Below are 16,473 nucleotides of genomic sequence, written 5' to 3'. Positions count from 1 at the left end.
TAGTATCACAATAGCCCTGGATATTCTGCTTTTCAAAAACTCATCCAGGATGGTAGATGAAGATGAATTTGGGAGTGGGCCAGGGCACTGGAGGGTCTGGTTGGGGTGTGATTTGCACACAAAGGACAGAGGGTGCTAGTCTGGAGGGACCCATGGCACCCAACTCGAGTATAAGCCGAGGGCGACTTTTTCAGCACATTTTGGGTGCTGAAAAACTAGGCTTATACTCGAGTATATACAGTATACAGTATTTAAGCATATGGGGCAGGGGGGGGGGTATCCTGTGACTTGAATGTAAAACTCCTGACTGGTACTTTTCAGCCCAAAGCACAGACTTCTCAAGCTTTTGCCACAGGAGGTGGCATGGGGTCATTTCATGCCCTTTCCGCCAGCTGAAAAGTGTCACATTCACCATAAACTTTAATATTTGCATTATGCAAACACATTGGGGAAATGAAAACTGAAGGTATATAGGCTGTTTAAATAATAGTAATAAAATGAGGGCTGTTTGTTCTGGTAAAGCAGAATAATTTTAGCCCTAAAATTAAGGTGTGGTTTTTGTACCAGGGTGCCTGGTCCCCTAGTTATGCCACTGCCTGCAGGAGGAAACTGGGAACTATTAGCAGAGTGTCTGTGAAGGGGGTGGTGGGCAAAGGGAAAGCCAGACTAGGAGGGGGTCTCCTTACATCACTGGTCAAAGCAATAATTAGATGTTAACTTAATATACGTTGTTTTTGCTGGCAGATAGTAGAGTGCTGATCTATTGATTTTGGATATATAGTTATACATTTTGCTGTCTGCTCCAACCATTTAAGAAGGGTTTTCCTTTTCAAATCTGGACAAGAGAGAAGTAATGTGGGCCCCCCTTTGTGCAAGGTTCGCTAATTCAAATAGACTCAGTTGGCCTAAGGCCAGTCATAGTAAAGCTAATTAAAAGAATCCATGCATATTTCAGCACTTAGATGTCTTTTAATTACCCTTTTTACCAGGTAGGCTGCACAGTAGTGTTTGATTAAATGCACTTATATTATAATTAACTTCTAAGTTTGCTTTAGCAGAATTTTAAGGGCAAGCATTGGATGTAATTATATCGATAAGCATATATTTTTATATATATATATATATAATATGACACCCCTCCTCCTACTCTAGTGCTCTGTTTTATTAAGCAGGGAGTTGTTTTTTCTGCTCTGATGGGGTGAGGTGCCAGCACAATTTTGCTGAGTGTGAACTGCTCTTGTACTGCAAAAATCCCTGTTTGTTCTGCTCAGTGAACTTAGCAAAAAAATAAAAAGCCCTGGTGTGGGGCTGGATTTCCGCAAAGCTTGTGAGACACACAAACAAACACACACACTATGGGACTGAGGGCACATATCTGCAAGGCTGCGCACTGGGAGGAAGAATCTCTGTTCAGGTAAGACTACAGAACCATAACCAAGTAGCTTTGGGTTGGCACGACCTGCCCATATGGATTTGGTATGGAAAGTGAACAAGGGAACAGGCTACTATATTACTGTTCTGCTTTTGTGCCATTTGTCTCAAAATACTCTATTACCAACCTCATCTGGGTGTAAAATTCTGGTTCAACTCTTTATTCCCTAAGGGTGAAGACACACAGCACTAGTAGCAGCTACTTTTTCACAGCTACTAAACACCAGAAAATCCCCTGCCATAGACAATACTGAGAATTGCCTCTGCTAAAACACACATAGAGACAGTTATCAGTAAATGACCAGCATTGTGTATTTTAGTAGCCATGACAAGTAGCTGCTACTAGTAGCTCTGGTTGTCTTCACCATTACAGTTGAAACAGCTGGTGTTAAACTTAAAGGCAGGACACGGGAACCAATAGCTGAAAACTTCCAATGGTCCAGGTGCATGCGCAGACCCTCAAGTTAGGGAAGCAAAAAACCCGGAATTTACAATAGGAATCCACAAAGACCATTAAATTGCAGTAAAAGGAAATTATTTTATTTATAACATGATCTAAAGCTTTTCAGAGGCACTTAACCATTGGCTAACATGGGGTAAATGTGGGCTTCACATGCATTCACTGTTATTTGTTCATTTGGCTGCATCTATCTCCAAAAAGCTTTTGATGTACAGTATATACTTTTTAAACTATTATCACTTTATATATAGGCCACCTTCTGTCATTTAATCAGCGGCCTGGGTTTAATTGTCGGTGACCTCCTATCAGGCAAAACAATTGCTTATCCTCTGGTAAATCTAGTCTCTGGTCTTCTAGTTGTTCAGCTCCAGTGTACTATAAAAATGGTAACATTGTATATGATAATGAATGCCTTAAAAAGACACTATTGTCAGAATGTTTTGATTTTTATCCTATAATAAATAATTTTAAAAATTTACGTTCGTTTACCATTCTTGTTTTCTCATTGTATTGTAAGCGTATTTCCTAAATCTAAATGTTTCGCCACCATCATATGGCTCAGTGTCGGCTAGACTGTATCAAAATAAATGTATATCATCTGATATGGGTCCAAATGTGGCTTTTCTATGATTTTTTGCATTGTTAAAATTGCTTGGTTAAATCGATGGGATGCTGTAATGGTGCACATTTATATTTCCAGTACTGGCTTTTAATATGTTGTTGACTCCTCACAAAAGTGCGCGGAGGAGTCTCACTCTGTGGTGACCTGAATAATGAAAAAAAATCACTCTTACTGTTTTTCTTTCAAACATTAGGCCATAATGAAGATTCCTAAAGTTGGAGGAGGGCTGTCAGCAGTAATATAACCTGCCACTGGGTCGTAGTATTAACTTAATTCCCTTGGACAGGAAGACTGGAGCCTGACAGAGAATCCTGGGCTGCTTGCTGTCTCCAGGTGAGTGTGTGTGGGGCAGGTTCTGCTCATCAATCCCAGGGACAGTGCTCACTATAATTCTACTGTTTTCCTATTTATGAAACTAGCTTAATAAATATTACAGCAATATTAGACATACACTGGAGTTGTATGCAGATGTTTATGGGCAAAAGGGCACTATTACTCACTGCAACAAAGTGCACTTGCAAAGGCATGAAGAGTAGACAATAGAATAGCCAATAGTATAGAGACTGTTTCTGATGGGGTTTTATTTATACAGGTATTGGATCCTTTATCTGGAAACCCATTACACAGAAAGCTTCAAATTAAGGCCATCTCCTATAGACATCATTTTAATAAAATAATTCACATTTTTAAAAATTGTTTCCTTTTTCTCTGCAATAAAAATGCATAACCTTGTCCTTGATCCCAACTAAAATACAATGAATCCTTATTGCAGGCAAAACAATCTTTTTTTAATGTGCATGAGTTTTTTTTATTAGAATTAAGGTATGGAGATCCGAATTAAGAAACCCACACTTTCTGTATACATGTCCCATACCTGCATATTCAAAAGCACAGTGTAAAATATGTGGCAGCTTCCTTTGTATGTATATATAACTAAAATTTATACAGAACTACGATGATTCGCAGCACTGTACAGAAGTACACACAGGGAGGACATGTATTATATTAAATACAGTGAATAAGTATAAATACACAGATTTAGTGCAATGTAGTATGAGACACAGTAGGAAGCGAGTGGGTGGGCAACATACTGGCACTAACTGGAGTGTAAAATAGACTCAAAGCAATATGTGTTTAAATGCCATTCATTTAGCACTAATCTCTAAATTGTACTGCACCTAGTGTCAGTGTGGCCCTGTGCCTATGCATTGAGTTGTTTGTTGGGCACAAGATGCAGCATGCAGAGAAGCAGGGGAGACCTATACGTTACACCTGTTCCTGAGTGCTACATTTAAGCTCAGGTGTAATTGAGGGGTGTTTAACATAGGCCTATTTTTCTTCCACATGATGCATTTTTGTGTTTTGTCACATGCAGTTGTATGTAATATTATTAATCAGCGTGATATTTAGCACCCAAATTCATTGTTATTCAGAAGGTGCAAATATGGTAGAATCGCCCCTGTTAGGAAATTAGGCCCTGGGTCTTTCAATGTAAATTTGTAAACGTTTGTGCTTGGTGGGCAAATTGTGTGAAGATTATTTACCCAATCCTGTTATAGTTGGACTTGACTATATGTTTGCTAAACAGTGTATTGTCTATTGCAATAGGAGCAGTGTCAGTGGGGCTGAACCAAGTCCATAAATGAATACTTTGCCCAATCCTGTCCATGCTGATCCACACTGAGGCAATGCTCCTTAGCCAATGTAATTCAGTGGTGACTCACTAGAAAGGTAGATTCTAAGTTAGATGATGGAACAGCAGAGCTTGTATCCCTTTAAAGCAGTGATTCTGAAACTGTGCATTGAGCAGGCCTGGACTGGCAGGTTGGGTATTCTAGCAATTGCCAGAGAGCTTGTTATAAGGTGCCTTAGGGGCACATTTACAAAGGCACGAATGCTCGAGCGTTCGTGCGAACGCTCTGAGCGTATTTTCGTCTTTTTTTTTCGGGCGTCCGGACGACTTTTTCGTACGCTGCACGACTTTTTCGGACGCTTGCACGAAAAAATCGGAAAGGTTTTACCACTGTTTACAATTGTTCGGTATGGAAATTTTGTGACTTTCAGATCGCCAATACGATATTTTCGTGACTAATACGATTTTTTCGTAAGCATTTTCGTGATATTTGCGATCTTCAGAAATTTTCGTTTCCAATCCGATTTTTTCCCATTCGTGATTCGGATTTGTGGATTAGTAAATGTGCTCCTTAGTGTAGTATTTTTATTGGGATACGTGGCCAGGCTGGGCAGCAGGATGTACTATTCTGGGAAAAAATGTTTTAAAACGTGTGACGTATTAATACATTACAAAGAGCTAATTGGTATATTAATAAAGGGGTGTATTTTTCTTTGTGTCAAGCTACTTTCTAAAATGGCACCATTCTAGACCTGGTTTAACCTATTAAAGTCACTGGGATAAATTTTCATTCCGGCAAGAAAGCAAAAAGTGTAGTAAAAAGCTTCAGCCCGCAGCACTGCTTTCTGTGCAACTGGTCTTTCAGCCATTTCCAATCTGCTATGAATTCACATAAAGTAAATACAGAGACACAGCTTTCTCAGTAAGCACCATGTTAGTCTGCATACAGTGTATTGCAAAGTCTTTTATTGTTCCACAAATCACCACTAGTTATACATACCGCTCATAACTCCAAACTTTCACTTTGTCCTTACTAGAAGCCAAAACATGCACTTTAGTAGTCATGACTGATATTAAAGGGCATCTCCACCACAAAAACTGTTTTTACATAATGAAAGAAAATGTAATTCCTAATATACATTCATTACACATTTTCAGTGTTATCTGTGAATGTAATTGCTATTGAAAGCAGTTATCTGTTTATATTCTCTTTACATTTTTCAAATGTTGGGAGGTATGTGTAAGGTGTATGTGTAAGAGTAATAACAAAGTACCGTGGGATTTGCAACTGCCACATTATTCACATTATACATGACACATAAATGGTGGGGGATGCTATTATTTAAGAGTGCCATAGGGAATTATTATTGTAACAATGAACCAAGCTACTAGGTTACCTTATGCATAGTTACCAACCAGCCCTCACACAACTTGCAATGTCTGCTCCCTACATAACCTATAACTGGAGCTGAAATTTCATAAAAATATATATTAGAAGATAAACATTGAATTCATCTGCATAGCTTCCTGCTGTGAAAAGAAGCAGATAGGGCTTAGGGTGGGTTTGGGGTAACTGGGAGGCCTTGGATGTATTGATTTTCCAAGCAGGAATTTAAAGGAATGATATCACCAAAAAATGAAAGCGCTTTAAAATAATTAAAGTGTCATGTGCTGTTGTCCTGCACTGCTAAGGGCTCTGGCACACGGGGAGATTAGTCACGGGCAACTAATCTCCCCGAACTACCATCCCACCTGCGAAAATGTAAGTCGCCGGTGGGATGGCACACGCTGTGCAGGCGATTTTGGCAAAAGAGTTGTGTGTTTGCTACACAAACCCTACTATAGTTTACATAAATAAGCTACTGTGTAGCCATGGGGGCAGCCATTCAAATTGGAAAAAAGGATAACCGGTAAGCTCTGTAGAATATAATGGTGTTTTATCTGTAAGCTGCTATGTGACCTGTGCCTTTTCTCCTTTGAATGACTGCCGCCATGGCTACACAGCAGCTTTCTTTAACTATAGTCGTCTTTCTGGGGCAAACACACAATTTTCAACAGTGTGGGGCAAGAGTACATATATATTGTAATTACTTTTATACATTTTAGTTTTGTAGTGTTACTGTTCCTTTAAGAAGGTCTGCATCTATTTGAGTCATGCCATTTGCTCTTCCCAGTCCCTGGGCTTGGATATGGAAAAATATATATGTACTTAGTTACCAGCATAAAGCAGGGTGATGGCACAGTCCTAGGGTCTTGGGGCATTATAATCAAGGAGACTCCTATGTCTGCATAGGTTACTTCTGGCAGCACCAATCCCCTCACACAGCCCACAAATATACTGATCAGCAGGGTAATATCTACAGGGAAAGCAGACCCTGCGACTGCTAGGGGACCCAGTGGGGCACTAACTAAGTAGTTTCATTAATAAAAATTCTTGTTCTCAAAGTTTAGGGAAACAAGAATGATGTTGCTGTGAGGCCCACTAGCTATAGTTCTGCTGCTGCTACTGGTCAGCTGATTCCTGATACAAGTGACACTAGCCTGTGTGTCTGGGGTAGGGCATGTAGGTGTGTAAGCAGGGCACATTTTCACTCCTATACAATATAGACAATAAAGTATCAATTCCAGCAACGCCTTCCATGTTCTGTAATTACCCTTAACTTAAACTACTGAAACTGATCATTTTTAATGTATACTGGAAACTATACATGTTTTCATTATGCAAGGTTTCATATTTTCATTATTTGGTTGGAGTTCCCCTTTAAAGGAAATGTAAACTCACAAAGCTAATGAATGTTTTTAAATAGATAATATAATAAATACTTTGTTGTTCCCTTTATACATTTGAATGTGACTCATGGGTATAAAAAAAGGTTGGGGACCCCTGGTTTAAGGTATAGCATACAAAATGGTGAAAGACTCCCTATAATCCTTATATGGCAGTTTGACAATTCTAGGGTTCTAGCTTATATTGGTTGGTTAATTAATCGTTATTGTTTGTGCCCTTGCTTGCTAAAAAGGCACCCCAGCATTGCAATAATCCACCAGTCAATCTAAGACTGCTTTGAGACACTGGTAGTCCCAAAGCAAAGATCCCACCATCTTTATTAAAGCACACAAGGCACATTTCTTCGTCTTTCTACATATATGTTAACTATATGACTACAGTGTCTACATTTCTGGGATGCTTTGTTCAAAAGATATGGTGGATTCCGATGTCCTGGTGGATCCTGGGCAATTGTGTTTTGCCCATACGGAAAGGCAGCTTTGGGTAAATTGGTCATTACACACATATGTTACTGAAAAATTCCATAACCAGATTAGTCAATAAATCATTTAGTTAAGTAAATTATTCTCATTTATGTTTTTTTGTGATATTATATATTGAGCATTTCAAAAGTGGTGAAGTTTAGATTGTGGCTCATTTTCCTTTTAGGCATTAGAATGGATGGTCGCAGATGGAGGGATGAAGACGGTGCCTGGTTCTACAACACAGCACCACGTAGATACATTGACTCCCATGGAAAGCACAGGACCTTGCCTGGGCCAGACTACAAAACCTATACTCAGGATATGGAAATACCCAGGAGGCCACACAGGGACAGAGGCCTATACAGCACAATTCCAGGGAGGTAAGTTAATCTGACTGGAAGATTCACAAGTGAAGAGTCTGAGGTAGAAGTCCCGCTTCTTGGTCTACTGAATCAATGGCATTTGACCTTATTTTAAGACTAAAAGCCCAGGTCCAGACTGGCAATCTGTGGGTTCTGGCAAATGCCAGAGGGGCTGCTGTAAGATGCCATAGACAGTCACTATTTATTGGGCTGGTGGGGGCTGTTTGGGCCTCTGTGTATTTGTAATGCCAGGGCCTATTTTGAATCCCAGTCCTGACCTGCTGAAGCCTGTATTCTTAGGTCTGTGCCATGTCATGTAACTGCTGTATCAACATGAAGGCAATGTATTTCATATTTTCTATCTCTTTCTATCTCGCTGCTCCTTACCTTTGGAACTCTATCCCTGAATCCCTCCGTAGGGAAAACTCACCCACTCTCTTTAAGAAGTCCTGCGCTTAAGGGCAAATGCCCATATCTGGTGCACTCTTACCTTGAAATTTGTGCCTGTATGTTACCCAACCACTTAGATTGTAAGCTCTACGGGGCAGGGACCTCCTTCCTACTGTGTCTCATACCACATGGCACTTATATATATACATATATGTATTTATTGTGTTTATGTATTATATCACTTGTCCTCCCTGTGTGTATTTTTGTATTCTGTGAGACTGTACAGCGCTGCGTACCCTTGTGGCGCTTTATAAATAAGGTTATACATACATACATATTTTACTATCATGTAGAGAATTATTTTATAAGACAGTTTGGAATTTGTTTTTTTTTATGATCCTTTATTTGTATTGTTTGTGCTGCAGTTTTCTGGCTTTGATTATAGACCAATATCTTGCTGCTAGGGCTTCATTACCTTACAACCAGGCAGCAATCAGGAAGTTTCAAGGTATTGTGAATAATAAAATGAAATTCTCATAGTAAGTAGTGTGTTGTTGGGGTCAGTGAATGTGACACCCATTAGAAATTTTTATTCTGAAAAGAGGCACAATAGATCTAGCTTTATTTAAAGGTAAAATTCTGCCTTAAGGAGATTTTCCTGCCAAATTTCTCTTCACCCCTCCATACATACGTGATATTATCTCCTGGGACAGCCCTCTCTGGAAGGGCCAGGGCCTTGCACATACCCTTATCAGTCACATTATCAGTCCAGGGCCCAGCTCAGGATTCTGTGCTGCAATAAGTAATTCCCAGCAAAATACAAAAAGGCCAAGCCAATTCCCAGGTACTCCTGCCATTAAATTAATAAACCAAAGATTAAGTTCATGTATAGTTGTGGCATGGTATTATTTCCAGATCATTTAATAAATTAGAAATACTTGAAAACCAGCTAGAATGGCTGCACATCATTTAAACACAATCAGCATCAGGTCTGCACTGGGAATCAGAATAGTTATGCCAAATACTGAGCAAATGTCACAGAACCATCAAGAAAGAAATCATACCCAATTGGTCAATATATTTTGTGAGAAAAACACCTGCTTTATTCTACTGTAATGTACATTATACCTTTGGTGTTCCTTGCTGGTAAAGGGGAACATTATAGTAACATTTTATTATTATTTTTTATCTTTTTTTACATTTAAGGTCAGTTGAGAGAGGACCCATGAAACATCCATACAGGGCGCTGCCTGTCTCCCAGCCTCCCCAAAGTTCAATACTTCAGGACTCTACAAACTGGACTTCCTCTCTGCCACAAGGAGCCAGAGGCCCTAAATTACTGGGAACAGATCAGAAAATAAGGGCAGTGGGAAGAGATGAGAGGGAGTATGAGGATGCACACAGGATGATTAGAAAGCAAGCCAGGGAACAGGATAGAAAACGACGGAAGATGCTTAGAGAAGCACAAGCCGATTCAGTGAAACTTTCCTCTTCAGATGGACTGATGGGCAAGCACGTGGAAGATTACAGTGTATATAGAGAATGGGAACCTGATTATTCTACGTGGGAGAAAAAAAAGGTAGCCAAACGGGATGACACTGAATCTTTCTCCTGGCAACCAAAACATTTACTTAATCAATTGACCTCTCACACTCCAAAAATACCTCTAAGGGGTTCTGAGCCACAGTTGGACAAAGAAAAGGCAGCAGCACAACATGAAGGAAAGCACAATCAAGAAAAGAAGAGGTGGTGGTTCAAGAGTCCAAAGCAGCCTAAAGAAGGAGCCTCAGACTTACCTGCTGCTAAGTACCAGGAGCCCTTAGACAACATATATACAGAAGGTGGCACTAAAATAAGTAATGAATTCTACAAAATCCAGTTTACAAAAAAAAATCAGGTTCAGAGAAATCAAAAACAACTCCCTCCTTATGTCCCACCCCCCTCATACAATTCATCTCATCGTATTCTCTCCACCTGTAGGAATACAAACATTTCAAATACCCTTCCTGGAAATAAATCTGTCCGTGGCAGTGTTGCAGTGGCTTGTATGGACAAATGTGAGAAAGGTGACCATAAAGTCCAACTGTGCAATGCAGAATCTTTAAAAAACCCCAAATTAACCATATCATCTCACATGAACCTACATGAAGGCAGTCAATGGGCAGCAACCAAGCAAAAGCAAGACCTACAGGCTTACCAAAACATTAAGTGGGACGAGAAACTTCCCCTGTTCCATAACACGTGGGGTGGTTTCCACTCCCAGCGGCAGGTCAGCCAACTGCCCCTAAAAGCTAATGAATTTAGTGACCATATATATGAAATTGTTGAAGGTGAAGGTTATCCACTTACTCCTACTTTGTCTGATGCTCAAAAATATAATTCTGGTTTGCACACAGATGAAATGACATATGGGACAATGATCATACCCCAGCAATATTTATTGCCAAGGACAAGCGAGAAAACATTGACTGAAAGGAAGGGTACAACAAAAATGATGAGAGATAAGGTAACTAAGGGGGAGCAACATTATCCTGGACTTTTTGATGTATCCCGCCCCCCTATTCCATCACATGGCTTAAAGATGTCAAGGGATTTGGGATTCAGCTATACAAGTGACAAATTCAATTACCTAAGTAAAAGAGGGGGAGCAGGCTATAAACCTTCTATACAGCCTGAAGAGGATTGTGGGCCCAAGGAGGAAAGAACCCTAAGAGTTGTATCTAGTAAGCAATCAAGATCTAGAGACTATCCTGGGCCCATGACAAGTAAGGGTGCATACAGCTGGTATAGCTATACTCTGCCCTGGAAGAAGGATGTGTCTGATGGCATGAAAACCCCAATGCAGCATAGGAAGGATCCTGTTCACTCCAGCAAACAAAGAGTGTGGGATGGAGACACAAATTTACCCAAATGGAGAGAACCTAGACAAATAAGTACTTTACCAGGAAGGGGTCGTGATCAGCATTTCCGGAGGCAATACAAGGACAGTAAGCACAGGGACAGAAATGTCCAATTAACAGAGACTGTTCCACATCAGAATCAACCACAAGGGTCCAAGGAAAACAATGGTTTGTTTGTAATTGATGCTACTTGTGTAGTGGTTAGGGCACAGTATATTCCCCCACCAAAAATGCAGCAAGTAAAATTTTTAACTGAGCAGCAAGGTTGTCAAGGGCAGAGAACAGAAGGCATTCTGGATTTTCAAGGAGCATATAGGAACAGGAAATTATCCCACTTGGCAGAACAGTGTGAAACCAACTGTGGTATAACATTGAATCGATCTGACCCAGTGCCTGGACATTCTGTGCCAACTAAAAGAGAAGCTCCAAATATGCAGGAAAGAGCAAAACGGATTTTGGGGCTGTCTGCAGATGAGCTAAATGATACTCAGTGCCATGTGGAAAGAGAAAACAGAGCTAAAATTATAGTGGAAGCACCCTGTGCCGAGAAGAGCCAAGTGGCACTTGCTAAATGCAACATGACAAAAGGAGATCATATTGAAAACTATGAGGAGACTCTTTCTTCTGAGACTGTAGGTAATAGAGAGACCCAAGAGGTTTGTCCACTGTCATTCAATGGCATTGAGCAGGTGTGTAATAGTGCACGGGATATGTGCTATGGCGATTATGCTCATAGTCTGACACCAGAAACCAATATAAGAAATATGGCAGGAGATGAGATTGACAGAGCAAGTGTAGAATTTCAGATAAAAGCTAGTCCCAAAGGCACCCCTCAGGTAAATGAGAACACAACAGCTATGATGGAACCCAAGGCATCCCCAATAAAGCACTGTGACACACACAACACAGAGGAAACCGACACAATTCGTAGAAATGGGGTGAATATGGAAAATGCTAATCTGATAACTGAGAAAAAAGTGACATCAAAGGAAAATGTGGGTTCAGCTTCAGAACCTGCTAAGCAACATGTGCAATATGAGGGTGCAAGGCTTCCAAGTCTCCATGACGAGCACCTTAGTTCTGTGAGAGGGAACACTGGGCATTGCTCAGCTGCTTCTGGGCAGATACATAACAGAAAGTGGCCCAGTGATGTGCAGTCTGTAAATGTCCCTGAGCTTGCAGAATCTGCTGATCTAAATGAGGCACAGAGGGGCCAAAGCAAACTGCTAACCCCTTCTAGGTCCCCAGAAAAACCTTATGTAAAGAAGCACAATTACTTCGCTAAGGATCTGCGAGAAGCCGTGTCACGCATTCGGCGCCACACAGCCCCTGACTCTGACACAGATGAAGACTTAGACAGATATTCCTCTGGTTCTGGTTCAGTAGAACATGGAACAACCAATGCGGAAGTAATGACCTCTTGCAGCTCAGACACATCAGACTCTGAGGTCACTGTCATACTCTCTAAAGGGGAAACAAAAGAAAAAGTTGACTCAAACTCCTTGCATGCTCAACCTTTGCCCTATGCATCTGATGCAACCATAATGAGTAGTCTACTTGCAACTGATGCAGCTGCTGAACCCTCCAACCTTGCTGGCCACCAGGAGGGGACAGGATTGGATTTAAACAGCTGCATCAAGGAGATTCTACAGGATCTCAACCGAACACAGCAAGAATTTTTCCCCTCAGTGAATGAGGGTAGCACCATGTACCAAACTGACCACACACCAGGGGGCGCAGCAAGTGATGGGAAGTCATTTGTATGAGTTGATAGCTTGAGGCCTGACAGCAACAGTTTAGGTTTTCTGGAAAATCCATGAACGGAATGAAGGAATTGGAGTTGGTTAAAGAAACAGTAACACCCAAACTGGAAATTGTTAATGGAGAATTCACTCAGATTCACTGGGTGGAGCCAATTTGTTAGGGAACCCCATTAAATAAAGTCACTTACTTTATATGTTTGCTGGGGATTACGGTATCTTAAAAAAAGCTCTGGCCCATGGTACTTTCCACCAGAGCACCAGCCCTGGGTAGAACACAAGCAATTTCAGACACTGGGAGGTGCCTATCACCTTCCCCCCCCCCCCCCCCCCCCAGTGAGTTTGAGTGCCCTACTTCTTTAATGTGAACTAACATACCGCTTCATTTTACTCTATATATAAAAATGTTTTCCTTTAATATAAAGTCCTGGTTTTGATTGCAGTAATTTGGTATCCGAGTATCCTGTGTGCATTTATATATGAACTGTTGTTTAAACAAACTGCCACCCAGTCTCTTGTGTGTATGAAACAAGGCAGGTTGTCAGTCTTCAGAATAAATTCTTCTACTTGTGCCTGCACCCCAAAGCATTGAATTCACACGGGGTGCAGGCACACTCACCCATTATACACTAACTAACATGAGACTTGGCGTTTGTTGGCGGATATCAGCTGAATGTGCCTGCACCCCGGGCGGATTCAATGCTTCCAGGTACAGGCACAAGTAGAAGAATTTTTAAGCACATGGCGGATTGTCAGCCTTATCTGCAGACTAAAACCTGCCTTGTGTGACCTTGCCCTGTGAGCTAACACACATTCATCTCCTCCTCAAAACAAGCACAGGCAATTACACAGACAAATACAGGTATGGGATCCCAATTATTTGAAGGCCATCTCTCATAGAGTCCATTTTAATAAAATAATTTAACATTTGAAAACACATTTCCTTTTTCTCTGTAATAATAAAGCAGTAGCTTGTACTTGATCCCAACTAAGATATAATTATCGGAGGCAAAACAATCCTATTAGGTTTATTTAATGTTAAAATTATTTTTTTTGTAGATGGAGATCCAAATTACGGAAGGACAAATTATCCAAAAAACCACAAGTCCAGAGCAATCTGAATAACAGGTCCCATACCTGTATCACGCTTTCTAGAAATATTGCTGAATTTTTAAAACTGCAGACTATATTAATTTACTAATGCAAGCTGCAGTGTGCAAAACAGCATCCATCCAAGTGCTATTAAAAACTGTACCTGCATAAGTACATGTTCCCCTATACTGGGCCTTGCACCAGATGGTTCTTAAAGCCAGATTTTCGGAATAAGGAACAAGGCGTAAATACGGTTGGCATCTGGCCGGTAGAAATGGTACTTGGTGCCAATGTTATTAATAGGAGTGAAAGCTACAAACATAGTAAGTATTTATTTTCAAAACCTTAGGTGCGAAGTACAGGCCCTTCTAATTAATCATAGTCATACATTAACTCCGGTGATGCTGGGCACCTGCAACTACACTTGCATTGTGGGTAAAACATGGTAGCTGAAGTGTAAATTTTGCACCTTGCACATGCTTTGTAATTGATGGCTTATGTGCAAATCATTTGTGAGTTCCTTTCATTTACTGCTGTTACTGCTCCTTTAACTGGAATGCACCATATTCTAGTACATTATGGTTTAGCACCAGTGTTTTGCATTTCATAGTAATTGACCCTGGAGAAAGTGGGTACCCGGTGGACACAGAAAGGGTGAGCTACAGCCGGTTCTTTCTGTTTTTATACAGACTCCTGATGTTACATCTGTTGCTCAGATATTTCTTTACCTTCCCAGCCCAATATTTTTTCTGCTGCTACCAACTCAGTGCTGCTGTTTGTAAGTACATTTCAAATCATTGGATCATGCCAGATTGTTAGGCCAGAAAAATCACTAGCTGACCTCTATCTGGTAATTAAAAATAGCCCCTGCTATTAGATCACATAAACAGCTGCAGCACAAACATTATAGATCCCAAAACCCCATAGGAACAATGATAGGGCACCAGTTGCCATAACGATGCCTTCAATTGCCTTCATTGGCATCTACTCCAACAGGTGTAATGTTTCCGGCTGATGTGGGGCTCTTTTTCAAGCTACTGAGAGTCAATGCTATTGCTTTAAATAAAGGCATTTATGGTTTCCTTATGGCCATTGGTGCTATACAAGTATGGAACTACTGGATGGAGAACTCTGTCGGTGGCAGTTGCTGGGGATGACAAATGGGCACTGTACTGTTACTGTAACACCAAAGTCAGAAAGGGACTGGGATATGAATTGGGCAAGTCTTATCCATGCTGGCATTTAGCCAAGTGATGTTTCTGAGCAGCGCTGTGTCTCCCAACATGATCCTCTTTGTTCTCTCACATTCACAATTTTTTGTGTGGCTTTATAATAATAATGATGATATTTATGATTGCTGTTAATAACATTTGATGCATTTATGCACCTTTTAAGTGTTTGTTTTATTCTTTATACTACAGAACCAAGCATCCAAGAAATGGATGTCATATAAATGTTTATGCCGTAGTATTGACACAAATAGATGCATCTTAACTTTCCTTAGTCACCGGCAGGACTTTGGGTTCAAGAGAAATATAAAGCTTCTCAAAACGCAAGGCTTCCGGTGCTGTCTGCGGGCTCTGCATTGTGTTCTGTTTCTCAACTAAATTCTGGCCCCAGACAGGAGCCACTTCTGGGTTGCAGCACTTGGTCAGTGTTTTTGTTCCTTACTTTTGCCTTGTACTCGCCCCAGGCATTGTGCCCTTTCTTTATTATAACACTGAGGCCATTTCATACACCACTGCAAAACACAGAATTCGGGTAAGGGCTGGGTACAAATACTATTATATACATTTTTAGGTTCCCTCCACTGACAAATATGATGTGATGTTGTAGCATTGAAATAAATGACCCCCAATTTTAGTAGTGTATGATTTCCCCATTGCACAGGAAAATCCCATTTGTCAGGCCATAGGAATCAGATTATGTAGCTCCTGAAGCTTTGAGCTCAATGGGCAGGATCAGGGCAGCTCCATTTGTTGCTTCTTTAGAAATCTGCCAGCAGTCTGGGTGGGAAGAAGACTTTGCAGCTGCACCATTTCAGCATGAATCCGATCCAAAGTTTTACTGGTACATGACATAAGGGAAGGGGAATTATCCTGACATGTTTCACACCATGAGCTGGCTAATCACAGAGGAGCTTATGTCTATGATAAAGCACCTTGTGGTGCCAAACATGTCACACTTATTCCAGCTCCGTAATGATGACATGTTATTCTATTTGCACCTCCCAGTAAAGCCTGGAATTATTTTCATAAAGTAGTTCACCTTAAAATGTTTCATATAGACTGCAGAATTCCAAGGCTATTTGCCATAGTTTATTTTTGTGTGTGTTTGTCCTGCAAAACTGCCGGGCTTGGAATTGCAACTGCTATCTGGTTGCTAGGGAATAATTACAGCAATATAGTGAGCATGGGAGATGGCCAGGAGATAAATAATAGTGGGCATAAAAATGGGATAAGGATATGCAACAAAGTTTTGGTTGCTGGGGTCAGTGATCCCCAACCACCAGGCAGGATTTTTATTTGCAACCTGGAAAAAGTAAGGAAAGCTGATCAATCAAAAAACATA

At 40.7% G+C, this 16,473-nt stretch overlaps 1 protein-coding gene across 1 annotated transcript; it reads left to right on the top strand.

Annotated features, from left to right (window-relative positions):
- The first annotated feature begins 1,222 nt into the window (after positions 1–1,222).
- On the top strand, positions 1,223–13,547 carry ddn (dendrin). Its single transcript, XM_004912360.4, has 4 exons — positions 1,223–1,414; positions 2,707–2,846; positions 7,583–7,778; positions 9,357–13,547. Exons 3-4 carry the CDS (start codon positions 7,591–7,593, stop codon positions 12,814–12,816), a joined length of 3,648 nt encoding a protein of 1,215 aa, XP_004912417.2. The 5' UTR covers positions 1,223–1,414; positions 2,707–2,846; positions 7,583–7,590; the 3' UTR covers positions 12,817–13,547.
- Positions 13,548–16,473: the final 2,926 nt, after the last annotated feature.

This window comes from Xenopus tropicalis, chromosome 2 (assembly GCF_000004195.4).
Source record: "Xenopus tropicalis strain Nigerian chromosome 2, UCB_Xtro_10.0, whole genome shotgun sequence".
NCBI classification, from domain to species: domain Eukaryota; kingdom Metazoa; phylum Chordata; class Amphibia; order Anura; family Pipidae; genus Xenopus; species Xenopus tropicalis.
Note: the sequence above shows the minus strand (reverse complement) of the source record. Positions and strands in the feature narration are given on the sequence as shown.